This window comes from Apis florea, unplaced genomic scaffold (assembly GCF_048593485.1).
Source record: "Apis florea isolate Af1SG1 unplaced genomic scaffold, ASM4859348v1 contig_3585_pilon, whole genome shotgun sequence".
Taxonomy (NCBI): Eukaryota; Metazoa; Arthropoda; class Insecta; order Hymenoptera; family Apidae; genus Apis; species Apis florea.
Window position 1 is genome coordinate 509812 of NW_028256788.1, and position 27548 is coordinate 537359.

The following is a 27548-nucleotide window of genomic DNA, read 5'->3' on the forward strand; positions in this document are numbered from 1 at the left end:
ATTTCTCCCACGGAAACATCGCGCGAACCCGCACCAACCACCGCCACGAGATCCCGCCTGGATTAAATTACAACTAGGAGGGGGGAGGGGGAGGGGGGAAGAATGGTCCGACGAATGGTCGAGAGTACAGAACGAAACTGGGGAGAAAAGCCGAGATGGGGCTAATTAATTGCACGGGAGGAGGAAGGAGACAGGATGACATGCGGGAGCTGTGGAGGACGTGGTCTTGGTAGCTCGTTAAATTTTAGGGGGGCGTGTAGAGATCGGGTGGAAACCGACCCCCCCCCCTCCTTCTTCTTCTACGTTTACGGTTAAACGAGCTCGCCACCGGTTGCCACGGCGAGAGCCTTGATTGAAATCTATCAGCGAGCGCCTAATTTAATTAGGCGCGTTGCTCGTGGCGAGGGTACGAGGGGGGTGCTTCCGTGTTGGTTGATAATTGTTGTCGATGGCTGCTTTCCCTCCGGTGGCCCGGCGACGGAGGGAGGGGGGAGGGGAGGGGGAAGGGGGAGAAACGATGGAAAATAGGCGAGGAAGCGTGAAAGGGGAAAATTTAATAGTTGAAGGATTACGAACGGTGTTACTTCGATTAATTTATCGTTCGAAATGTAATGATAATAATAATAATAATCGCGATGTAATTTTAGTAACAAACGTGCAGAGAATCGTAATAGCTACGAATATTCGAGAATTTTAATAATTAGTAATTAGTTAAGGTAACTTTATTCGAAATTTTTAAACTAACTTTTTCGAGTCAATCCTGGGTGAGATATTTTGCACACTGTATACGTACGTGTATACGTTGAGTAATTAAAAGTAAAACAAGGGTAGGAACATGCATTCGATATTTAATAGTTGAAGGATTACGAATGATGTTACTTCGATTAATTTATCGTTCGAAACGTAATAATAATAATAATAATAATAATCGCGATGTAATTATGAGAGAAGCGGATCAATCGTAATAGTTAATTAATAAACGTTATTCGAAAATTAGTAATAGTAAATAATTAGTTACTTTTTTGACGAATTAATTCTGGATGAGATATTTTACACACTCTATGTATCTTGAGTAGTAGAAAAGTACAAGAAGAAGGTAGGAAGATGCTTTCGAAATTTAATAGTTGAAGGATTTACGTTCGAAACGTAATAATAATAATAATAATAATAATCGCGATTTTAATTTTAGTATCAAACGGGCAGAAATTATAATAACTACGGATAAACGTTATTCGAGAATTTTAATAATTAGTAATTAAGGTAACTTTATTCGAAATTTTTAAACTGGTTACTACTTTTTCGACGAGTTAATTCTGGATGAGATATTTTACACACTGTATACGTATGTATGTATCTCGAGAATGTTAAAAGTACAACAAGGGTAGGAAGATGCTTTCGAAGTTGGCCGATAATGATTGACGCAGCGAGAAGTGAAAGAAACAATCTTTCATTTCGATAGTCCTGGAATAATATTAATCTAATCCGAGAGTGGAGTTAGCAAGTAATAATCTGAAGAAATTCGTATCGCGTAACATAATAAACTACTTACGTGAAATACGATCCTCAAAGTAAGATCCGATTTCTCGCGAAGAATATTCGGCCATTGCCTTTTCGTAATCCAGGTGGCGCAATCGTTGTGTTCCGAGGCGGTAATCGATTAATCCTGTCAGCAAATTGCCGCGCCTTGTATGGGAACCTCTCGAAAGTCGTTTTCATTCATCAAGTAAATCGAATTCAAGCCCGTGGAATTTCAGCCGGCCGTTGTATCTCGCCAATGAAATTTCCGAAGGGATTTTAATTTTCTACGCTTGCATAATTGCTGGTGCTTTACGCGTACACGTAATTTCGTGTATATTAATTACACAAATTTCAGCGGGACGAGCGAAACGGCCTTCGAAACAAGTAGAGAACGAAAAAAAAAAAAAAAGAAATGCAAGGAAATTAGTTTTGCTTATTTTGAGATAGAAATTGGTTACAAACGAACTTTTAATGCCTCTCATTCATTCTACTCCCCGGAACGAACCCCGCAATTAACCAAACCACCTTCTAATTACGCGAGTCAAGAAACACCGAATACTTACTCGAGCTAAAATGAAGCTGCGAAACTGCGGAACAAAAATTGATACTCGCTCTCGAAATTACGTTGGTGTCAAATCTACTACTATATATTTTTTACATTTCAAATTTAGAACAACTTTTGTATTTTGAACAAGCGCTTGACCACATTTCATCTTACAAATTTCTCGATCTCTCGTAAAACTTCGTACCGTATTTTATCGATTAAAAGTTTTCTTTTTAAAAAATTTTCCTTTCCTCGCAAACCACTCGTTGAGTTTAAGTCAATCGAAGAAACTCCAAAAAATTAAAAACTTTCAAAGAATATCCGATTCGATCGAACATCGACCAATGTAACCACGAGGAATATTCTCGTTCAAGAAAACGTTCCCAAGAATCTTATTTTCCCACGAATCTTCCCGAATGTTCGCAAACGAAATCGCGCGAATTTCAAATCCTTTTGTTTCACCCACTTCGTTATCTCGATTCATCCGGCTCGTTTATCCCGCGCTCGTAAAACGATCGCAGGGAGAAATCGTGGTTCCGGTTGTGCTCGTTCTTTCTTCCCGTGGCTGAACGAGAGAAAGAGAGAGAGAGAGAGAGAGATTGAGAGGGGAGACGAATGAGAAAAAGAGAGAAGGGTAGAGACAGATGAGCGAGCGCGCAGCCGGTTCCGTGTCGCACCGAAATCCTTTTCCTCGAGATATGATTCATTGTTATATGCCCTCGATGGACCACCCAGTGTATCATGCTCTCGAATGCTCGTCGAAGAATCTGAGATCGATACAACGCGCCCACGCTCTTTTGCCTTCGCGCGCGCTGATGCACTGTCAGGGGCGGATTGACCCACTGCGCCCGACAGCTAATATTTTTCCACGACCAACTTCCCGTGATGGACAGGGATCCATATACCTGTCCACCGTTTTCGTGCTTTTTTGCTCAACTCGCTTCCGAAATCGATCGTCCCTCTTCCATCTCGGCTCTTAAATTTGATAGATAGATAGATAGACGAGGCAAAGAGCTTGAAGAAAAGTCGATTATTTGTTTATTTATTTTTTAGATTGCCGCGAATATCGAAATTGACAGGCCATAATAGTTTTTAAGTAAAGATTAGAATGTTATATTTTTTTATTTGTCGTATCAATTCGAGTCATCGAAGGGAATATTCTCTTGATGATAATAATAACCTCGCGTTATAAAAATATCCTCGATACATCAAGCCATACACTTTGATTAATATTCCTAATCAACGAGACAGCTAATCTACCAAACTGTAAAATCGATATACCAAGATTCCTTCTCACACGTGGAAATCTTATCCACATTTTTTTTAATCAATCTGCTCGATCTCGATTACGCACGAATAATCGTAAGCAGGTTGCGATTCAACCGAAGGCATCGAACGAATAACTTCGATCCGCCCCTGCACACGCCACGCTGTACAGAGGAGCAGGCCCACCTGGAAGCAATCGATACGAAAGATATCGGTATAATCTCACGGGCGCCGGCCGAATTAGAGGTCTAGCGAGCCTTTAATTGAACCCCTGAATAATGATCGTCGATCCCGTGATAGGACAAACTCCTGTCACGGGGGCGGTCGTCCTTCGTCCCTCTGCCCGACTTTTCAGATCGCTATCCCTACGTCTGCCTACGTACGAACGTACAACCCGTGGACGGAAATCAATCTGATGACGTTGGAACTCCTCCAATGCTATTTATCGCGATCGAAACTGACCCATGTTGAATTATTAATTAGGGGACAGACGGTGGCGCGCATATGTGGGTGATTTCCGATCAGAGAGAAGCACACCTCGATATTTGTAGCTGCACGACGATCCAAACTTTCAACCTTCGATTGTACAGCTCGAGTGAAAATCGAATTTTTTCGCAAAACGATCGATTATTATTTTGATTATTATTTCGATGACTTTAATATAAGTAATGCATTCAGTAAGTTAGATATCCAAGCTCATTATAACTGAATATAAATATTTATATCGATATACGTGCGTAAATAAATGGAAAATTGAAATATCTATATATTTGTTATCGTTGCGGTAATTGCAAAACTTTCTAGTTCCTTCAAACGATTCCGAATAAGCCGGGGGTAACCTTAAAGTTAACCCCGAATGCCTGTGCCACTATCTCTTGACTGACACTTGATTACCAATCCCGATAACCCTTGCATCACAATGAAACAACTTTGATAGCTGCTGATTCTCCCGTTTTCGAGAAGCTGAAATTAAAGCTTTCCTAGATTACATCATTATGCATACACGTATGTACATACGAGAAAAGGAATATGCTAAAAACGTTTTCAACGATCTCTTTCTCCGAATAATTGAGCTCGAAATAATTAACCTTTCGAGCGACACTTGCTCGCTTCGACACGACTCGTTTATCCATAATTCTCTTCTTATTTGAAAACTCGTCCGCTGGATCTTATCTACGAGTACAGGGATCAGGCGTAATTAACGAAACAACGAAGGGGTTCGGCTCCTTTTCGACTACCCGATCTTCGAATCTTTCGCTATCAAATTAGCACCGCCGGATAAAAACGTGTTGGCAATTATTCGAAATGCTGTAGAAACGAGAGCAGCTGGATTACGCGTGCCTAGCCAAAGGATGAGGATATAACTCGTTGGATTTCGTGATACGAGCACATTTCGATAATTTGTGCGTTATATAAAGTCAATTTATGATTCGCGTATCTCGATGCAGGGAACATTGAATAGACAGTTTTATTCGCAATCTATATTTATAACGTGCCCGTATAAATTCGATTCATTCCCTTTCTTTCACACCTCTTTATCTAATTTCTTACCAATAAACTCTCGATATCTCGATACACCGTGAAAACGACACCGCCGTTTAGATTCCAACGACACACACACAAACACGGGCAACACACACAAAAGATAACCTCGGTTTCAGCACGCTTCTCAAACACAAGTAACGCGCCACGTTCGTAAATCATCAGCACCTAGAAATCTTCCTAGCGACGCGACGCGATTGCAACATTGCAATGCACTCCTCAACTTCGATAATCGGTGGGCAAAAAAGAGGAGGAGGAGGGGAGAAGAAAAATATGTAACGAAGAAGAAAAGAGGGCAGACATTTTGCAAAGAGGAGATAAAAGGCTTCGATGTACAAACAATGGTGTTGCCGAGAAGTTTCGAAGTCTTATCTTGTCTTAAGCGTATCTTGAGTGGTTTCGCCGCGAAAAATTTCTCGAGTGATGCAACATCAAGATCGGGAGGAACTACGCGCCTCGATGTTTGATAAATCGTTGGAGGTGTGGTACAGTGGATAGACACGTGATGGTTAGACGTGGTCCACTCGATCGCTTAAATCATTTATCGTACACGACGACGACGACGATGATGATGATGATGATGATGATCCGCTCGATACGGCCGACACGTATTGGAATTATTACACGGACGGACAAATGCCCACACTTTCCGCGTAAATTCATCAACGTTCTATAACGTAATTGATAGCGGCTGCACCGTTGGCGTTGATAGCGTTAAGATCCCAATTGCGAGATATCGATAGCCTTCCAGACGTTTTATCTGCCGTCGCGATAGCGGTCCATCGAGTGCGCTTGTGAAACGTAAGTAATTCTTCTTCTACTCTCTCTTCCATTTGTTCGCTCGGAATTGCCTCGATAGTTTTTCTTTTCTTTTTTTTTTTCTTTTTCGTTGGCGTTTAAACTAGATTGATAATCCAACTTTAAACTTCTATTCTCGATGCTGGGGGGAACAATGATTTTATCGGGGAGAAAAAGTTTCAAGTTACTTATTTAATGTTGTAATGATCGTAGATACAATTGGATTGGATTTACTTTTTTTTATTTGGATTTTACGTCGCAACAACATAAAATGGGATCTAGGAATTAATAGGTGATATTTGATTTATCAATTAAGTTTAGCATTTTCTCGTCTTGTGCTTGTTACGAAAAAAATTTATACTTGGTACAGTAGAGCTGGCCTTTCTGCTAAATCCGTAGGAGTGTGCGAATATCTAGAATATCTCTAAAATTTTTATTCTGGATTAGATTCTTGTTTGAGCTTCTCAATTTCTCTCAATTTGATTTCTCCCATTTCGGATGACACGAAACTCCATCGTGAATTATTATTATTTATTATTTATACCCTTCCGCCATCTTAGAGCCAATAAAATTCCACATTAATTTAACGAAACGGACCGGCAACTTTTCTTTTTTTTTTTTTTCTTCTTTTTTTTTATCCCGGCAATAATTTCATCGAAAAGAATCTCGTCTAAATTGCCGGTCAACAGTTAGCCCCCGACAGTTTTCTTCCACAGTTGAGAAGTACTTATGTCGCGTGTCTAACAGTATCTCTTGCCAAGTTCTCAAAGAATTCCGTGAGAATGGGCCTAGATCGGACAAGGTTGAAAAAAAAAAAAAAAAACGAGGATTTTCACGGTGATTGGATGGAGACGACAAAAACCGGAAGCTCCGCTAACCTTGATTCTTTTAGAAAGGATTAACTAGCTCGGTTAACCTGCTCTCCGGTCACCGTTAAGTCGGATCAGGTGCAATCAACGAGGTAATCGAGCCTAATTGTTGCAATTAAGCCTTGGGTCGCAATTAACTAAAACACGGTTGCAATTAGGGCTGCATACCTTTTCGCCCATGTTCCTCCACGATTTTATACGGGAGTTTATAACCGCGCGCTCAAAAATTTAAATTCTTCACGGGTAATAAGTGTATTTTCACGGAGAAGAAATTTAACCTCCATCGAATAATTTCGCCCTCTTTTTTTTTTTACTCGTGGAATTTTTTTTTTTTGTATTGGAACAAGATATTTTCCAATTTTGCAAAATAATAAAATTATAATTAATTCGTTCGATGGAATATTATTAATTTTATACTATTAAGAGTAGACCATTGTATAAATTAATTATAAAAGCTTCGAAATAGAACAATCTTCAACTTTCGTTCGCGCAATTTGTTGTGAAAAAATTAGATTTATCATTCCAGCAATCTTTCCAAATCACGAATAACACTTCGAGTTTCCAATTCTCCCTCGAGCAACGGTTGATTCGAATACCAAAATTAAGGGTATCGTTGCAGGCGCGGTTCCAACGAGCACGTCAAGAATTTTTGACTGATGCACGATTCATGAATCAAGGGGATACCATGAATTAAAGCGCACGCGGCAAATTGCGGCCATTATACCCTCGTAAATGAAGACACATCGGTGCAAAAACGGCGGAAATCCGAGCGGGCATAATCTCTCGAAAAATCATAGGGCAGCCTTAATTCGGGCGCGAGGGGGGCTCGATCATTTTTAAATTTCGCACCGAGATATGATTTTCCGGCCGCTGATTTGACGAGGCAGAAACTCGCGGCCCACTACCATCTGGCGCAATTTCGACGATAATTTATACGACCCGGGGCCCCGTTGCGCTCTTAATTCCTGAATTAATTCCTGGCTGCGCGAGATCGATTTAACTCGCGATCGAAACCGAGTACGTGAAACGATTACGCAACCAACGATAAACGACACGCAATCGATGACCACTTTTTTTCACCACTCACAGCCCCACTTTTTCTTCTCCTCTTTTTCGCCTCTGACGTCGGCTGCATCACCGACTTATTTCCAAATGGACGATGCTTTCGATCGATTTGCAATTCGATATTTCGAAATTTCCTTCGAATGATTCCGGAGAAAGGATTTGAAAAAGGATTGGAAGAGATGGAAATTAAAGATAAGATTCGACGAAAGGACGATTCTAAATATTTAACGAGGATATCCCTGTGGAAAATACGAGCGAACGAACGTCCTTCCCTCTTTGACCCCCGCGACGAGGGAGCTCGAGAAAAAAGGAGAAAAATCTAGTAGGTGGCGAGCATGAAACGCGCCGCTGTAAAGAAATCCGACGGACGAATATCGCGGGGGCCATTTATCACCGGTCGCCATCATCCATCTCTCCCAGCTGGAAATCTCTATTTGCATCCGTGGCTTATCTGGCGTCACCCGGTGCCAGAGCTCGACCACGATCACGACGACGAGCACGATTACTGGTGTCGCGAGTCTCGAGACGTTTCGCATAACGAATCGGTCGGAAATTAACGGTGTCCACGGTGTCCTTCGAGCGGCCATGCCAACGCTGCACTTTCTCGTTTATACTCTTTATTTAAAACGCGTATACCCAACCGTGTTATGGATGGCCGAGAGTAAGTCCCCGTGGCAGTCTGTCTTTCGATGCTATCGACTGGCGGTTGATCGATCCTCGAGTTTCGTTTCGACAGATAGAAAATGGTACGGCTCGGTCGGAGAGAGTCGTTTTCCTTTTACTTTTTTTTTTTTTTTTTTCTTAGAAAAAGTGGATGCTTCGCGTGTGGTATCGTTTTCTTTTTTTTTTTTTTGTTCTTTGAAGAAATTTCGTAGATTTAATATTGGAAATAACAATCGAGAGAATCGAAAGCGTATTCGACTTATAATATTCTTAAAATTAATATAAAATTTAAATTATAAAATCGATACTATATATAAGTTTTATACAATTTCGCGTAATTTACATTTCTTTCGAATTTGAAAGTATCAGAGTTTCAAAATTGAAAAGAGCAAAAAGCAACTCGATTTGACTAATCGCAATCACACTTCGAAACGAAGTCAAATAGAGAGAGAAGTGAAATCTTGGAACAAGAGATCGCGTATTAACTCGATTTTATGGAAAGAGAACGAGGAGCTTCCAAATTCGGCGATGTTTAAAGAATAAACCTACTTCAACCGGGAAATTAATCGGCAAAAAAAAAAGAAAAAAAGAATCATTCAACGATTTCTTGCGATTTCTCGATCCCTAAGAAGAGCGAAGAGGAGGATACGCCCGACTTTCGTTCGTGAGTCGCCAAATCGGCGGCTCGGAAGATTCATGCCTCACCGCAGGCATTATTTTTCAGAAGCGATCAAGCGGACGAAAATCAAAGGGAACCGGTCGGACACGAGCGAAAGTCGTCAGTTAATGTTGGCTGATCACTTGATACCGAGCCAGTCAGATTAACTCGTAATTGCGCTCATTATCGTAGAATTTGATTCGAGCCGTGCACCATTTTTCCTGGTTACGTATGCGTGCACGTGTGTGTGTGTGTGTGTGTGTGTGTAAGAGGCTTACCCGATTTCGCGAGAATGCATGAAAATAGAGATTAATCGGAGGAACGTGACCAGCTGCCGCTCGATCGCGAACTCGTGAAACGGGCATGAAATCGTGTTACGAGGAATCAAAGTTGGAAATGAATCGTGCTTTGCAGGAGAGAGAAGATCGATGAGAAGGATGAATCGCTTCTTTTTTTCTTTTCTTTCATCTGATATCTTCGCGCCATTAATCGATCGAAGAATTTTGGAATTCTTAACGTAAAGATTGTCTGTCTATGTAGATCGTTTTTGATCTACAAAGAAAAGTTATTCGATACTTGAGAATATCTCGCGATTGATCAACCTAACCTAAAAATCAACCATTGCGCAAACTCATCATCGTGGCTGTATGTAAAATTTCATAGATATATTTTGATCATCATCTTTCCGTCATAAATGTTATTTCCCATTTCTCATCCGTTTCAATTTATCGAACTTTTCCATAACCTCAAATTTCCACCTCGTATTTCACCGAGCGGTTTCGAAAAGAGAAAGTTTCTCCTCGTATCGATCGGAAATACAATTCTTCCAACTCGGAGGGGAAAAAACAAACCTTGGAAACAACAACCTCGGCTACCATTCCGGAACGAATCAATAGACGTGGCAATGAAAGATAGGTCGGATTCGAGCGACACGGGGGCCGAAAGAACGATAATTCACGAAGATACGGCTTTAATATTAATGACCGGTCCACGATCCCGTCAAGATTAATAGGTGCTCGCGATGGAACGCGTTCCCTCTAGTTCTAGGGCTTGCTAGCACGATGTACGGAATGCAAAGTGAGCCGCGTTCGATCATCTCGGATGGAGAACGTATCCGAACGAGGAGTATCGCCTATGGCTTCATCCTGGATTAGACTTTTTCTCTGTATACGATTCCCTACTATGTTAACGACCATCGAGACTCCTCTCTTCGCGTGATCTCGAATTTTGCTTCTCATTTATACACGTCCACGCGGCACTTGTTCGTCATTTGACTTGGTCAATCGCGTTGAAAACGATGGTGTCTTAATTAATGGGCTCGGTTCGTCGTTTCAGTTGGATGCTCCATTGAAAATTTTCCCAAAATTCTTTCGCAAATCACATGTATATCGCGAGAATAAATTATTTTCTTTACGTTGTTTTGCAATAATTATTGTAAAAACGAAGCGAAGCGAAATAAGAATCCTTCCAACAATTCCCTTAACCTTTCTCTCGGACCCAAACTCTCCAACGGTCCTACCATTTTTCTCCGCGGCTCGCGGAGATTGTCATCTTTTCAAACCAGCACGAGAATATATAGGTGAAAAACCACGCGAGGGCCAACACCCGCTGCGAGGCCGCGACGAATCCTCTCCGCCTCCCGCGGAGGGGAACCATTTCCTCGTGGCGCGGAAATAGCCGCTCGCCACCAGTTGTCGAAAGCCAGGGGCACGTGCCTCCCGCTCGATTCCCACGCGCCGTCCATCCTTCGTATTCTTTCGTTTTCCTTTCGAAACACGAGTCGATTTTGCGCAACGGACTCCTACAGCCTCGCCAACCCTCGCGACGTTCTTTTGTTCGGGGAGGGAGAGGCCACGTGTAAAAAAAGAAAAGAACGAGGCACGAGATAAATTTGTAACTCGAGCGGGACCGGACCGTGACTTCGAAGATGCGAGATATCGTTTGCAGATCTTGGAAAAGATTCTCTTGCTACTCTTTTTTTTTTTTTGTTCCTTCTTTGTGACCGGCGACCTTGGCTTGTTGGCTCGTGTAGAATACCGGTTTTGGGTGTCGTTTGTTTTACGGGATTATTTTTTTTTTTTTTTTTGGAGATTGAAAAATTGGCAGTAGCTTCGAAAACGGTACATAAAATGGCTCTCCGCTCTTTTAAGGAGCCAGCGTTGTTCCGATAAACATCGGCGGTTGAGTTATTAACAAATTCGTTGTCGCGAATTGAATATTCATTTCTGCGTGCCGGATCGGTTGAAAATATTCAGAAAGTGATTCTATATGTAGATTCTCCGTATGCAAATTCAGCAAACAGACACATTTACGATAAATTTGAGTTCTACGGTTGAGTTACATTTAAAACGATAAAAAAACAAGAAGAATGAAGAAAGCATCATAATTAAGAGTTTCGTTAATACCCTACTAAATTCTCCTAATATTCTTCTCGTCGCATTCAGCCATTCAACCTTCAACCTCTTCTTCATGATCATCAGCCATCGAGAGAAAGAAGACGAAGAAAAAGAAGAAGGAGTCGAAGAAGAAGAAAAAGTTCTCGATAAAACGAGCACACGAGCGTCACGACGAGCGAGGCCGCTCATTAAGAAAATCCCCGGGATCGAAGCTGGTAAATAACACAGCCATTAAGACTTACGACTAAATCGAAGGCTGACGAAGAGAGGATATTTCACGAAACGCGGATCGAGCGAAATGTCGACCGGTGTGCGTTCGCGGCACGAGGCAAAAGGAGCCACGAAGAAAATGCGGTAGCCAAGAAAAAGTGGTAGTCGCCAAAGACGATCGTTCTCCTCCCGCTGTATGGAAGAGATTCGATATTGCCGACTGGCTGGCAAACGGATCGCTTCGAGTGACACTTACGAGCCTGCGAAACGAATTAGCCGGTGGCCGCAAAAAAATCACGACTATTCCTAGGTCCTTGAGGTCTGAACTCGTCGGTCCAGTGGCAGGTGCGAGGCTGAAATATTCAAAAAAAGAACTCTCTCTCTCTCTCTCTCTCTGTCTGTCTTTTCGTCTTTATTTTATTCTTTCGTGTTTGCATCGGGTCGAAGAAGAGAAGACCTAGGAAGACCTTCGAGACAGGGAACGAATGGACGTCTTGCTCGCGCTATCTGCAAACACGGCCGCGCTACGAGCACGCTAGAACGAACGAGCTAGAGATTGTTTAATGATCCACCTGCCACGTCGATAATATTCGTCGATCGAAGAAAGATTCTCTCTTTTATTTTGGCCGAGAGAGATTTCCTTGCTTTGATCGAGATGAGGAGAGGTTATGTTCGCGTGATTAATCGCTATATTCGATGGAGAAACTTCTTAGTTTGGACGTTGTTGGAACAATTGTTGGCAGGATCGATCGAGGTTAAGGTTAACGATGATATGTATTTAGTTGGGTGTAGCGAGGACGTCGTGTCTTTTAATTAGTGTCTTTAAATATTACAGAAACGTGTATTCGCGAGATAAATACGGCAAGTTCATTTTAACCTTCATATCGAAATCTTATTCCCTGTTAAAAAGCAAAAGTTATATATCGAACGAGAACCTAACCTATAAACTTTGCAACGATACAAACGATACTGTTATATCCCAACACGTTTTTTCCAAGTGAAATACACCTATCAAAATCTATCTGGTCTGTCTATTCTTCAACATCCCTCGAAAGAGAAATAAAAATTGGAGGAGCCGATATACAAATTATTTCTACAACTCTGCCCGAATTAACTCTTCCCCGCCAATAAGCAAGCGCACCACAACCTGACCCTAATTTAACACAAAAAACTATCACGAATCCTTCCTTCTCGAATCCTCGCGTGTCCACCCAAACCCTCCCTGTGAACAAAGACACGAGAGGGTCCGACCCATCGATCTCGTATCCTAGCGGTTCGATCGATCGAGCGTTACAACAACAACGGGCGAAATCCTTTTTCTTCGGAAGGAGCGGCGCGGCGTTACATTTTCGTTTCACCTGCCGCAAATGGGGGCGGGGGCAGGCGTCGAGGTCTTCCTAGGCATCTACTAGGCCACGCTTTTTGCCCGTCTCACGAGCCAGGCCGAAAGAACTCGGGATATCTGCTAATACGTTTCTCGGCCGAGTGATCACCTGCCGGCTCCTTTTCGTCCATTGGATAATTGCGCCCGGCCAAGGATCGCGGTTAGCTGGGAATTCTTCTAGCCTCCTAGGCATGCCGCGATTTCGAAAAACACGCGGAATCCCGCCGCTCGAGATCCCACTCGCTCCAAATTCGCTGCGATTAACCCCCGTAATTAGAGAGCCGAGAAATCTTAGGAATGGAAATTCGAACTCGACGAATTACGTTTCGAAAAGGTATGTCGCCATCGTTGAATTTGGTTTGCCAAGGTATATATATATGTATAAGATGTGCAAGAAGGAACATGTAAATGCGGAGAAGTTTTATTGAATAATTCGGTTAAAAAATATACACGCGTATAATTTATGGTAACGTTGGAAATTTAAATGAAGATCTTCAAAAGGTTGTGCATAAGTATGATTTGAATAGGACGTGAATTTAAAAATTCAATAAATTCTTGACTAAAAAGGAAAAAAACTTGATGTGACATTCTCGAATTAATACCACGACGCATGGTATTAAGAGAATCACTCCGATTTCAGAATATTCGAGTCGTGAAACGAAACAGAGAGAAGTTTCCGGTTAATTTCTACAATTCTACCTTTTTCTTTCTCCAATATCCTCATTCTTCTTTTCTTCGAACAAAATATGCGGAAAAATCCTATAACCTATTATTAATGTTCCAACGAGAACTTGGCAATTTTTCGAAAGATCGTCAAGGAGATCAGAGCAATCAGGTATAATACAGAAATAACACGGCCGCAATTAAACGGACGTCCCTTAAATCAAGGTTGCGCTGCTCCCGTGGATCGTAATTCGGCGATCGCCTTGTTTAATTATACACGGAATGATACACGTTTGATGGGCTTATGTAAAATAGCCAATTAAAATGAAAAACTTCCACTCCCAGTGTAAAGCCTTTTATAAACGGCGCGGGATTTAATAGCGTTGCGGCCATCCGCGGCTCTTCCGCGTCTCGTCGGCGAATCCGAAATAAGGATTCTTTATGTACAGATGGAAATTAATGGGACGATAAAGTCTCCCTTTCAGTCTGATCAGTCTCGCATACGAAACGGCCGAGGATGAAGATGGTATTCCGTCAAACAGAGAACGGATTCAAGCCATCTCGTATTTAACAATCGTGTCCCTCTTTTTCCCCATCCTTTCTTCTCCTTCCCTCTTTTAATTCGTAAACAAAAATTTGCATTTTCACCCACTCGGATCTCCCGATGATCGAAAAACTTGGGTGACTTCGATGATGGATTTTAAAGGGATACCATGTTTATTGGATGGTCTATCGATGCAATGATTGAGCGTGCACGTTAATATGCAAAAAAGTGTTAATGAAACATGTACAATCGATAAATTGGTGATATTGATGATATTATATCGTCCCGTTATAATTGGTACATCGTATATTTTTGTTAAATGTATAGGAGGAGTCGAACAGAGGAGGAATAAATTCTGATTTTAATCGTGACATGTAAAGTTTTTGTAGCAATATTTTCACCACGAAAACACATTTGAAAGGGAGCCGAATTTTTATTATATCCTCAATCTCGAGCAACGCGATTGAAAGTTGAAATAATTGAAAATTCATTCTACTTTCACGAACCTCGCCTAATTTTCACCTGGTGAATTATTTTTTAAAAGATCGCTTAAAAAAAAAAAAAAGAAAAAAAAATGAAAATTTTCAACCGTAAAGAAAACCATAATATTTATCAAGCGTAAAATCTTCGATTCCTCCGTTAAATTTCTCCACTCTCCATCAAAGGTAACGAGATGATACATTCCCCGATCATCTCGAACCCCGCGTAAAAGTGTAAAAAAGGCACGCCTATAAAAAATTTATTAAAACTCCCCATGTCGATCCCTGTTCGACAACTGGTTACGTACGCAAGAACCTGAACACCTGAACGGGACGAATCAATCGCAATTTATGAACTATTCCCCGAAGACGATTTTTAATAAGGATACCAAGGGTACCAATAACAACCCTCTCTCCACTGACAACACGCCACTTTTTTCACCGCAATGCCACACACGATCCTCCCCATAACGATTTAACGTTTACACGCGTGCCCCAATTTACTCGACGGCCGTCATTACTTCAAACTCATCGAGCGCCTCGCCTCTCCCCTCTCCTCCTCCCCCCCCTCCCTCCGTTTAAACGACGCGGTTCTTTTTACTGTCGTCCCTGTGGGGGGGAAACACCGCCGCATCCACCTGCGGATGACAATCTATTACGAAGAGGCGTTCCCCGTGGATTCCTCCTCTCGACCACCGTCGTACGAAAGGGACGAGGCTCTCATCAAAGGGCAGGCTTTCGTCTCGCGTCTAACAGCGGTTCCCAAATTTTTCATTTTCCAACCCCCTTGTTTCGCGCCTCTCGACGCGTGACTCGATTCGCTCCAGAGTTGAAGATTCGAGAGAGAGAGAGAGAAGAGAAAGATAAATTGTTGAATTCATGAGAAATGTGACGAGAAGTGAAATTCATGATATTTGAATATGAATGTTCCCGATCGTTCTTTCTTTTAATAATAAAAGTTATTCTAATGTGTATTTATGTGTATCGTAGATTATCGAGATCATCGAGAGAGTTAGAAGAAGAGACGAATTTTTAACGCAATAATTTTGGAATAGTATGAGAATTTTTCTGAATCGTGTGAGAAAGTGTGGATTGATCGAGATTCAAGGAGTTGGAATCGAAGAGATGGAGAGATGGAGAAAGTTTGAGAGTTTGAGAATCACTTTTTTAGCTTAATATAATTTAACGATCTACATATTCAATTCTCGATAAAATCCTAATAAAGATATCGATAGAGGCATAACGCGATAATAATAAAGCTAAATGCACGATGTTATTGATAATTACGTTCCACTTATATACGGATACACGCTTAATATGATCGTGCAGAAATATTCGAATCCCTAATTGAATAAAATTATAGAAAAATGGTTTAAAATTACATCGAAGAATAATTTCAACGAGTAATTTCTCGTTCATCCTCCCTTCTTGCTAAAAATATAACAAATAAATTATAAAACTACTAACTTATTCATCCTTTCGATATTACAAATAATCCGATATTTTTCAGCCAATTTTAGAGATTCCATTTCAAAACTTTCCTCTCGTTTCAATTCGTCACGATTTCATTCAATCCTATTCTCGACTCTTCCTCCACTTCCACAGAGGAACCACACTCGCAATACCAAATTTACTCGACTCACTTTCCATCTTCGACTTTTCCCCCTCCAGGGGGGCGTCGTGGTCGTTGGCGCGGAATTTAAACGACATATGGCAGCGAGAGAACGAGTGCTCGCAACTCTTTTGACCGGCCGTTAAGATTGGAAATCCTGGAAAGAAGGGCAGGTTATTTCGCAGCGTGTGGCGCGTGCCCGGTGTCAGCACGCTTTCGACCCAACCAGCCCACGCTGATACGCGCCTCGAGGAGATGACAATGGATAAAAATTTGGCCAGCGCCTCCCTCCCTGCGTGCAACGATCGAACCGCAGAAGCGTTGCGGCTAACGTTCGACCACCTGTCGAGGAGAAAGCCTGCTCTCTCTTTCTGTCTCGGGATCGTTAACCGGAAGATTTACCGAAGAAAACTTCGACCGATTCGATCCCATGGAATTTCGAATTTCGACGGGGAGAATTCGTGGAAATGGCAAGTGGAGAAGAGAGAAGAGCGTGCTCTGATGGAATTCTAGCGTGAATTGTGAACCATTTGTTTGAGGATAGATGTAATATAATAAAAAGCAATTAATTAATAATTTTATCATTCTGATAAATTTTAAAAATATTTATCATAATAATCAAAATTTCCAAAAATACCACGGAAATATCTCTCTTACAATTTCAAATCGTTCTCGTAACATAGAGAATTCTCCATCCAACCGTTACACAACTTATACATTTAACTACTTTTGAACAAGAAAAACTGATCGCAATTGATCAAGCTTGATCAACGTCTCACCGGCAATTTCTCTTCCAACAAAGGTAAAAAAAAAAAAGAAGGCAATCTCGTTTCAAACTTATTCCACCGCTCAAGATAGAAAATCTTTGCCTTACGAATTGCCTATAAAACTTCTCTGATCACTCCAAGATTTTAACCGGAGAGAAAGAAAGAAAGAGAGAGAGAGAGAAAGAAAAAGAAAAGCACTACAAGAGAGGCCGGGAAAGGCGAGAATCTCGATTGGTTCGAGTGTTCCATCGGACAAGTAATGGGTAGCCGGGTAACAACTCGGGTAATCTGCCTACGCAATTTTACTGGATCAGCTCGAGGCGGTTCGAGGCTCGTTCGTCGCGGGCACGTTTCATTCGCACGAGCGAGGAAGGAGGCACCGCGAGCAAAAGTCAGCGTGAAGTTGTAACGACCGGTCCGCTATGGAGCACGCAATGGATCTGGCCCCGGGTACTGGCTCTCGCACGTGTGTTAATGGGGGCGAAACGATCCAGGCCAATTTTCAGCGCAATTTCACCGCGAAACGGGGAAAAGTTTTGACAGAATGGGCCAGGATGAGTGCACGATAATTGTTTCTTCGAGTTTAGCCTCGCTAATGGAATATTTATGCCCGTGAGTGTGTCATAATCCGCAAGATTTCTCGACGAACGAATTATCACGAGGAAATATGTTAATTTAAACGAAACGTAAATAATAAGAAAAGTTTCGTTCGAAACAGATATACGATACGTTGAACTTTAAGATGAATTGCATCGTATACTTACTACATATTGCATTACAAACAACTCGAAATAAATTTTTATAACAATAATATTTTGTCACAAAAGAGAGAGAGAGAGAGAGAGAGAGATTCTCATTGAAAGATTCGAGTACCCGTTAAGATGAATCGTAAAGTGGAGGACCCGCATGTGTACGAATCGTGTACACTTATTCCCTTCCCTTTTACGACCCCGCATCCAATTATTAACCCGTTTCCAATTATCAAACTCATAAACGCTGTTGACAGTGGGAATGGAAGGGTCCTGTTACAAATGTACTGAAAATCAGGGGAAAAATTTTCCCTATTAAAGTCGATTTACGATTCTCTTACATTATCTTCTTTCCTCGTTCGAATTTAAAGAGTTGTTTTCGCCCGAGAAAGAGGAGAGGGAATTAATCTGCATACATCGAACTTGGGGAACTTCTTCCATCATAAAAATTCCGCGTAATCGTAATCGTATCCGTTCGATCCATTCCTACGCGCGTCCCACTTAAAAAACTCGCACGAAACTCAACGAGGCAGAAAACTCTCTGCGAGTTCCACGTCAAACATGAATTTCAATTTTTATTCATCGGCCGGTATCTTCGACGTGCCTGCACGCGCACACCGAATTCACCAATTAAAACACGTCCAATTACACGGCCAACTACCAGCCGAATTCATTTACGGTTCACGTGGATAAGAGAAGGAAACGGAGGATTTTTTTCTTTTTCTTTTTTTTTTTTTCCTTTTTTCACAAGCTGATAATTCCAGCGGGCAGCGAGAGGTAACGTGAAATCTGTCGCTAACGAACCGGTAAGACAACGACGCGAACCGTAACGTCGGATGGAAACGAAGAGCCGTAAAGTTAGCGAGTGACAGCGGTATTAAAATCAAGGGACCGTGCATTAGCGCGAGGGTAATGGTCACCCTCGAGGCTTTGGTGGAACGAGGAACGGTAGGCTGAACACCTACAGGTGAACAAAGGAAGATATCGATTGCAAATCCTCGAATTTTAATTTTTTACGGCAATAATCTTCCGTTCCGATTTTTGACAAATCTAGCCTATCTTCTAATTTCCCTTCTCGAATACTCGATATAAAACTTCACTTAAAATTGACCACTAATTTCTCATTATTTTTCGAGTTATCTTTCATCTAAGCGTAAAATTATTAATATCAGAAGATCATATCTTGCGATTAATTCGATCCCGAACTGCGTTGATTATTAAAAGATATATTTGAACATGAAAAATTTGACTTACCAAGATGAGCAGATCGTAGAGAAGCAGATGAAATACCTATAACAGACAAAGAGATAAATAATTAGTTATAAACTACGTGAAGTTAAAATTTCGAAAGAGATTCGAAAATGAATGGAATATTCGTTAAGAAAAAAAAGAATGCAAGGCCCTTTAAGGCTGTATTTTCAACAATAAACCGCGGCAAATGATTAATCGGCTTGATTGTAGTCGGCGAACAATCGGTAGTCACGATCGTGGCGTGTAAACGTGGCTTTAAGCGCGGGTGGGGATGTCGAAGCGTGGCGGAGCGTGCTGTTCGCTCGCCGAGCGGATGCCCGGAGCGAGGCGATTACCTTTCCCGGCGCATCAACCAGTTCGAGATTTGCTCGCACGCCACGAACCGAGCAGTGGAACGAGCCCATCGTTTTTTCCTTCCCCGCTCTTTCCACCATCATCGTTTCCAGACCTAGATCCACCGTCATTAGCGTGCCTCTCGATCGATGATACCTCTTCCATTCGAAGAAGAGCCCGATCGTCTCTCATCTCTGGAACGCGCGCTGTCATTGCCACGAGCGAAACGTGGAAACGTTTCAGATTTCTGCAATTTCTATCTGCAACGTTGGCAAGTCGAAGATTTAACCTCTCGAATCGCGTTGAGAGGTTATGTAGAACGAAGGAAAGTATTATGGATACTGGTGAGGTTATGTTGTGGCTTTGTGATTTGGATTTTCTTTTTCGAACGAATTTGTGCGTGGTGAAATTCACCTGGATAGATCGTATTGTACGGTGGCTTCGTTGCTCGTGGGAATTAATGAAAGTTATGAGTCTTAAATTATATCATTACAATTTACTCGCACGCCACAGCGAGAGAATATTTCGAATGAGAGGTTAGAACTACTTGTGAAAAAAGTTGTGGCAATTCTGGTAAAATTGTAGCAAAAAATATCAAGCTTCCTCTCCATTTATTGTTCGAGACTTTCTTCTAACCATTCTGAACATTGTTTTCATCGTTGCGATCAGACTCTTATATTTTTTGCGTCATAACGCGTGTATATCATCGATGAAGTTCACTTTCTCCGAAAACCAATTTCTCTTCATCCCGTGTTCGAGTAATTACCGAAGGTCAAATATATAGTATTTTGTCCGATGTAACGTAAGAAGGGAACCTATTAAAAGAAATAGGGTCTGATTATACTTGGCAAAGGCGAGGCATGCGAGGCATCGTTCACGAACGAAAGTGAGGGTCCGTACCGTGGACAATGGGTCCTCTTTCGTCGATACGCTTACGACGAAGTACGTAAAAAACTCTCATTATCCGTCCCTGGTATTCGTGTTACGTGATGGAGTACGTGAGAAAAATTGCTCTGTAATATCGTAGGCTTATTTTAGTAATCTGTACTGGTGAAAAAAGAGTTTACACGTAACCACTCGTGGATATTGTGCAGAAATGGAAAAATGTGATTGATTTTTTGATGATTTTTTTTGATGGATTCAATAAAATGAGTAAATTAGAAAAAATAAACGAGTAATTTTATAATCCTTGTAGTGTTACATTTTGCGTCATTTTTCTTGTTGTGCTCAAACATGAATTTTGTCATTTTTTGGATTACCCAGGTTTTCGAAAAAAATGATGATGATAGAAAATTGTTTTCTGTAATCAATTTTACAATAATTCATCAAAAATGCGATAACAAAGTTGAATTGAAATAAAAGTTAAATTATATACGTGCCAATTATATATATCGATTTTTTTTTTTTTCCATTCGAATAAATATCGATCCGCAAACTTTGTAAGTTAAATCAAACAGATAGCCAGAGGCATGTCGTGCGAGTAACTCGTCGTTAGTTTTGCCAAATTGCGTGTTAAGTACGATACGTGAGTATGTTATTACCGTGCTTCCAAGATGCAAACGATGTCTTATTACATTCAAAACATCCATTTGCATGGCAAAGTCGTTGAGCAATGAAATTTTTTTCGCCACATCAATCAAATGTCTGATACTACGGCATGATCATTTTTTATATTATTGTTTAATGCGAAATAAAAACACTTAATTTTCAAGAAATTTTAATGATTCATAAACTGAAACAAATTCAAGAACTCTATGTTGAATGTTACAAACTCTATATCGTAATTATTACTGAATAAAAAAACTATAGAAAATAAAGTAATACGGATTAATTTACAACTTCGCAGCTTTGAAAAATATCGAGAATAATTTCGCGAGGCGCAGGTAACGTAGCTGCAATTCTATTTCCACGAGCAAAGTTGCGCTCGGCTCTCGTCATGGGTGCTTTTCGCTGATGATGGTGATGGTACACGGTACTTTTGCGTGCCCGATGCGTTACGGTGCTGTATTATCTTCACGAAAAAATTAGTACCTCCGGCAAGGAACACTCTGGCCCCTTGCCTCGGCCAATGGCAGTTTTGTGCTCTTGTTTCGTTGTGTGCTTTCACGGAAGAACCATAAGAATTGGGGGAGGGAAGAAGACGGTTTGATAATCTTCCATTCTTCATTTCTTCTAATATCATTTTCGAATACTTTTACATTGCGAATACATTTTCTTAAAATTAAAAATTCAAAATTTTATTAATGCGTGAATTTGAATTAAAGACTTTGCAGAATTTTTAAAATCCGTAGATTTAAAATATTACATTTTATTTCTACGAAATTAATATCGGAGGAAAATGAAAATTTTGTAAGTTGAACTCCAATTAAATTTAACGAAAAATTGAAGAAAATTTCGAAGAATTGAAATATTTAAATAATTTTTGGATTGCGATTTTTAAAAATCGAATCGTTTTAGATGCTTCAAATGACAGCTCATTGTACAAAATAACAATTTGTTCGTTTTTGTTAGCGGAGGCTCACTTGCCAATGGAAAAAAGAAAAGAAAGAAAAATAAAAAAGAACTTTGACGTACTCCGCCGCCAGTAAAACCCGAATATATTTTAAATGCCCAATTTGGCAGCCGTAAAAACAACATTTATTTATGGTGGTTCGCCCATCGAGGAAAAAACCGGCGCACCAGAAAATTATGCCGCTCGAAAAACAGCGTTACCCGAAGACGTCCATCATTTTCTTTTTGTCTTAGCCGTGAATTGTTTCAGGCAGGCCGTCGGTTATGAATTTTGTAAACCCATATATTTCCCCTAGCTCGTCGTATATTAAACCTATTTGCAGATAAAAATCTACATGAATATTTATATCCTTGAAACAAACACTTTTTTTCCTCTTTTTCATTTTTTCATTCTTCATAGACTCAATTTCAAAAGTTAAACACGATTAATGAAATATACATATCATGTCTTATCGATTGTATTTTATTTCCATACTTATAGAAAAATAATCTAAATGTCATTAATTCACAAGTCTTAAAATTAAACAATTTAATCTCTCCATTTATTTATCTACAACTACAAACGAACCCATAAATGTAAATACATCTACACACAATTCTTCGCATCAAACGCACATGCGTCTAGCTCTCAATTTTCTTGTCTCTTTTTTTTATTCCGACTATTCAAACAAACGATAACTCAACAGCGACATCTGCAACATCTAGAAACTTCTGTTGCCTAACTGATCAAACAGATCTACCATCAAACGCACATTCTATTCCAATCCACACCATCTCCATTATTTCTAAAGTTGTTTAATCCTTTCCTATCTTCCCCCATTTCCTTTTTTTTTTTTTTCTAAAATATTCGAGGAAAGATCCCCTTAACACACGTTGGCTGCGTGGTCGTAATTATCAAGCCGCGATTAGATAGAGAGGGATAATTAATCGGTGGCCGGCAAGCAGTGAACACGCGAAATCCACGCCACGAACACGGGACGCCCCGTGGGAAAGGACGGACCGTTTGGCCGGATTCCGGGATAATGTGCCGCCATATAGGAACGAATGCTCCAGGACCCCGGGGAATATCGCGTGACCGCTCGTGGGATGTTTGGAATGTTACTCGAGCACTCGAATAACCAACGGTTATACCGCGCAACCTTCGTTCCGTATCGTTAAAAAGGCTCGTAGCGCGCTCCGATCGTGGAAGCTGGCGAGAGCACCGCGCCGAGGAAACACGCTTATCCGCGCCGCGTAATTTGCCGAATTAATTCTCTACGGGGGTAGGGAGGGGACGCCGCGGCCTTAAAGGGAGCCGTACCGCGAATTCCATCCGATTCATCCGCGATTTTAGAGGGCCTTCCCTCCTCTCGTATCGTGAGTTCAAGCAGATCGTGTGGGAACATTCTAGGGTTTTTTTGGGAGGGGAGATATGGATTTTTAGGGGAAATTTTATTGTATAAAAAGCATATATTTATGGAAGTAAATACGGAAATGTTTCTTTTTTCTCTTTCTCTCAAATTGTTTAAGAGAAGAAAGATGAGGTTTTAATTACTTATGAAGATACTTTGCACCTTTCGAGGTGTGAGATATTCGTATTTTATGCGCTCGTTTTTATTGAAAAAGTTAAATATTGGAATTAGAAGTATTTATGAATTGTTACCCGGTTAATTTAGTTTGTTTATCAAATTTTGAACTAGTTGCGCAAATCGATAAGTACTAGCATGACCGCAATGAAGTCATTATCGCAATGGCGAGCGATTGATCGTTCGTAAATCGACCACAATATACTATGCGGTTAACCAAATGAACGTACAGAGTGTAGTTATTCGCTTAAGCGCGTTCTATGGGATGGGTGAATTTATTTAATGATCGTAATCTTGTAAATAAAACGTAATCATCGTTCTCTTAAACAAGGAATTTTCTTAACTTTATTTATTTAACCGATTTATTACCGATAAAAAGTATGGAATCCAATAACTTACTGAGGCAAAGTTTAGAAAACGAATTAGAATTTTGCTAGCCTATAAAATTGTCTCGTGTAAAATTTATTTATCGATCGATATCTTGAACGTTAATTTCAAATTAATAATACTATTAACTCGTAGTGATTTATTTCTCCTCGTTTTCAATGATCTTTGACTTCGTTTAAAATTTCATTGAAAATATTCCAAGATTCTTTTCCAAGTGGGAAAAGAGTGGAGAGGATATTATTGCATAAAATGAAGGAGGAAGGGGGGGGAGGGGGATAATGCTAAAAAGAAGGAAAGATAAATCGATGAGGGAAAGAGGATATGAAGGCTCGAATTCTTGGCTCATCGAAGAAGGCTAATTGGATGTAATTAAATCCACGGAGGTCTATGTGCATCTGCTTCCCGACATGCGATGTAATAATGACCCCGATGCGCTTATGGATCCCCGACTTGGAATATAAAACGATTTCGAAACCAGTTATCGAAACTCCAAGTTAATTTCACGCGGTGGTCGAGCGGATTTTTAGATTTGATAACGAGAAATTTTGCTCCCGTGTTGATGGATTGACCCACAATTTACCAAATACCTCGATTAATTTTCCAAATTAATTATCGATCGCGCGAAAAATATTTAAAATATTTGAGAAAAACATTATTTCAAAAGTTATTTAAAATGCAAAATTGTCGTATTTTTCCTTTCGTATCATAAATTAACAAGTTATAATATATATATACATATATAAACGATATTTCTTTATATTTTACTTCTTTTAATTTGAATAATTTTTAAGTCGAAATGTTAAGCTGTTTTCCGATCGAAGCTCTTTCCATTTTTGTTCCTTTGCTCTTCCCGTTTTCGTGGCGCGTTTTTTGGTAGCGAAATAAAACGGTATGCCATTTATGGAATAATACCCACAGCGAGAAACGGCAAGACGCACGACGAGGAACCCTTTTAAGAGACAGTGTCGATTAAACACGCCGGTGTAAATTCTGTCGCGGTGTTTATGCGCGATATTAAAGGTAAAAAATCTTAATGGCTCTTCTCCATGGCGGACGAAGGAAGGGTTAATCGTCATACTTTGCCTTTGGATCACGACCTCCTAATAGATTCCCTCCCCCTCCACCCCTTTCGTTATGCTTTCATCGTAACGTAGACATAGTTCGATATTGCCATTGGTGATAAATTATAGCAACAGATATTCATTATCTATGATATAATTTCTTAGAAACATTTTTTCCATTTTCCAAGAATCGATTAGAATTCAATTATCATTCCTTTTCGAAACATGAAAATGAATAATCTCTCACGATCAAAAATTCTCTTTTTCACTAATCCTTTCCTATCCAATTCGGAAAATTATTAAAAATCGTCTTACTCTATTTAAAATTATACGAGGGATCATCATCACAGAGAACAGTAATTTCGTCGAGAAAGACGAACGGGGTAAACGTTGAAACGGGCAAAAAGGGGGCCGCGTAAATCAAAAGCCGGTCGATAATAAAGCCGGGAATTAAAACAATGTACGATAATTAACATGCATTACCGATCGCCAAACATGGGAGCAAGGAGCCTCCTCCGCTTTGTAAGGTAATACACACGTTGCGGCCATCGACCGGGTTGTAAATCACGTTGCATTACTATCAGGGGGTAACCGCGGGAAAGTCACGACTGCCATGTTTGGCGATGTATTATGCAAATTTTCGGGGAACTTTATTAGCAACGTAAATCGCAACACCGGTACAAATCGTGATCGTCCGTCCTGTACCATTCTTTTTCTCTCTTTCTCTCTGTGCCATCTATGAGATAAAAATCTCTCTTTCTCTCCCTTAAGAGATAATACTTTAATCCTTGTTTATTGTAATACAGAAAGGATTAGTTTCGCGTAATCACGAGTTTTCGCGATTTTTATTATTTCGAAGATTATAAGATTATAGGGAATAACGATGAACATGTTGATGTTACGATTTGCTTTTATTTGGGATAAAGTTGTGGTTTTATTGGGATTTATGATTTAAGAAGTCTTGTTCTTAAATTCTTTTCTAGAAGAATTTTAAGGAGGAGAGAGGAGCTTTTATCGCGCGTAACAAATTGACACGATCGCGTAACGAGCAAGCAATTTTTAACTCGTAACGAAAGATAATCTTGATAAAATTTACGATTCAACGACATCGTGTTTAACGTTAGACGTTATAAATAACGAGTATCGAATATGATGATATTTTACACAATCTTTCTAAGAAAGATTTAGAAATTTATCAATTTGATTTGATATTACAGTGACGATCGATCGAAAGGAAAATATCAACAATAACGTTGAATGAAAGAAATAAAAAATGAAATTTTAAAGAAGAATAGAAAGTTTTACTTTTAACCCCGGAACAAGAAGGGGCTCAGAAGAAGTCGATGAAAAGTCGTGCAGAAACCTCATCAACCTCTCGCGAGCAGGCGATGCATCTCGAGGAGAGACGTTCCACCTCGCCTCTCGCAGATCTACCGAGAGATGACCGAGAAGGCATTTGAAAAATGTCTGGGCATAGTCGGCAAGTTTTACGATCGCAGCTGCAAGCCCCCGGCACGGTCAGCGGTGTGGAGGCATTTAAGCAGAATGTTTGCAAAGTATCCGGCAAATCCATTAAATCTATAATTTAAGAGCGTCGGGAAGGATATATCTCAGCCCGGATTCGGCTCCTCTCGTAATCTGGCCGAATGTATTTTTACTATCTCGCCGTAAAATAACAGTTACGTTCCAAAGTGAGATTCGGCACCGGTACATCGAATCGAACGCGGAACGCCGCGGATTCCCGCATGCGGAGTTTTAATTAGGACCGTTTTTAACGGCCCCGTTTAATTAGAATATCCGAAAGAAAGAAATACGCCCGAGTACGCATGCCCCTTGGCGAATTGTTGTACACGTCTGTCGTGGCGTCGTTTCGACGTTTTCACGCACCGTGGCGCTTTTTATCGCGGTCGTAATGGCGGACGACCGTTCGTCCGGAGAGAAATAGAGAACCCCGTGGAGGATTGGTTGGTTGGTTGCGTTTCGTGACATAAGGTGATTCCAAGTTATAGATAATGGGTTTGTAGTGGCGGCCAGAAATGTCTTAACAAGCTTGTATTTGGGGAGGAGGAGGGATGGAAGGGGATCACGATGGTGGAAACGGTTAGTTTTATAGTTTGTGGATTTGTTTCGCTTTGTCGGTAGTTATATATATATATATAGAAGATATAATCTAGAAAGATTCTTGGCTTTTAGGATTTTTACATAGATGGCTATTGTATGTCGTTTTAATATTTATGATCGAGTTAACAGCTTATAGATACATAAATTAACTTCGTAATAAAACAAGAATAATATTTTCTCCCTTATCTATTTTAACAACGTGCTACGACGTGTTGATCTTAACCTCTTAAGAAATGGAATCTACAAGAATCTATATATAAAATCTATACATTAGAATTATCACGAGATACGAAAAGCGGTGTGAAAAATTCATGTACAAATATTTCCCACGATTTCTATAACCAATTTAATTTTATTGATTCGAAAGAAACCGTGAAATTCATAATTTCACTACAGAAAAGTACGTGGCTACGTGAACTATCTAAATGATAGACTCTCTAAACTCTCGTAAAAGACATTGCTGTTTATTGTACCACGCATGAGATTACAAATCATATGATAACGAGTTAACGATTAGCTCGAAACTTCCATTAATATTGAAACGAAAAAATTTATTTTCATATATGTGTATACACGTATATACTAATCATTA

At 40.3% G+C, this 27548-nt stretch overlaps 2 protein-coding genes across 4 annotated transcripts in view; one reads left to right on the forward strand and one right to left on the reverse strand.

Annotated features, from left to right (window-relative positions):
• LOC147656593 (uncharacterized) overlaps positions 1–27548 on the reverse strand; it is a 251152-nt gene that overhangs the window by 132057 nt on the left and 91547 nt on the right. For both annotated transcript variants that reach the window (XM_086914088.1, XM_086914087.1), the window contains exon 2: positions 18982–19017. In XM_086914088.1, coding sequence (XP_086770214.1) covers positions 18982–19017 — 36 coding nt within the window. The remainder of the gene's footprint in view (positions 1–18981; positions 19018–27548) is intronic.
• The window catches only part of LOC147656594 (uncharacterized), a 164179-nt gene that overhangs the window by 64384 nt on the left and 72247 nt on the right, over positions 1–27548 (forward strand). The window contains exon 1 of one of the 2 annotated variants that reach the window (XM_086914085.1): positions 5595–5671. The exons of the other annotated variant lie outside the window; for it this stretch is intronic. The gene's annotated coding sequence lies outside the window, so the exon portion shown is untranslated. Of the gene's footprint in view, positions 1–5594; positions 5672–27548 lie in introns of those variants that run through there. 2 annotated transcript variants of the gene reach the window in all.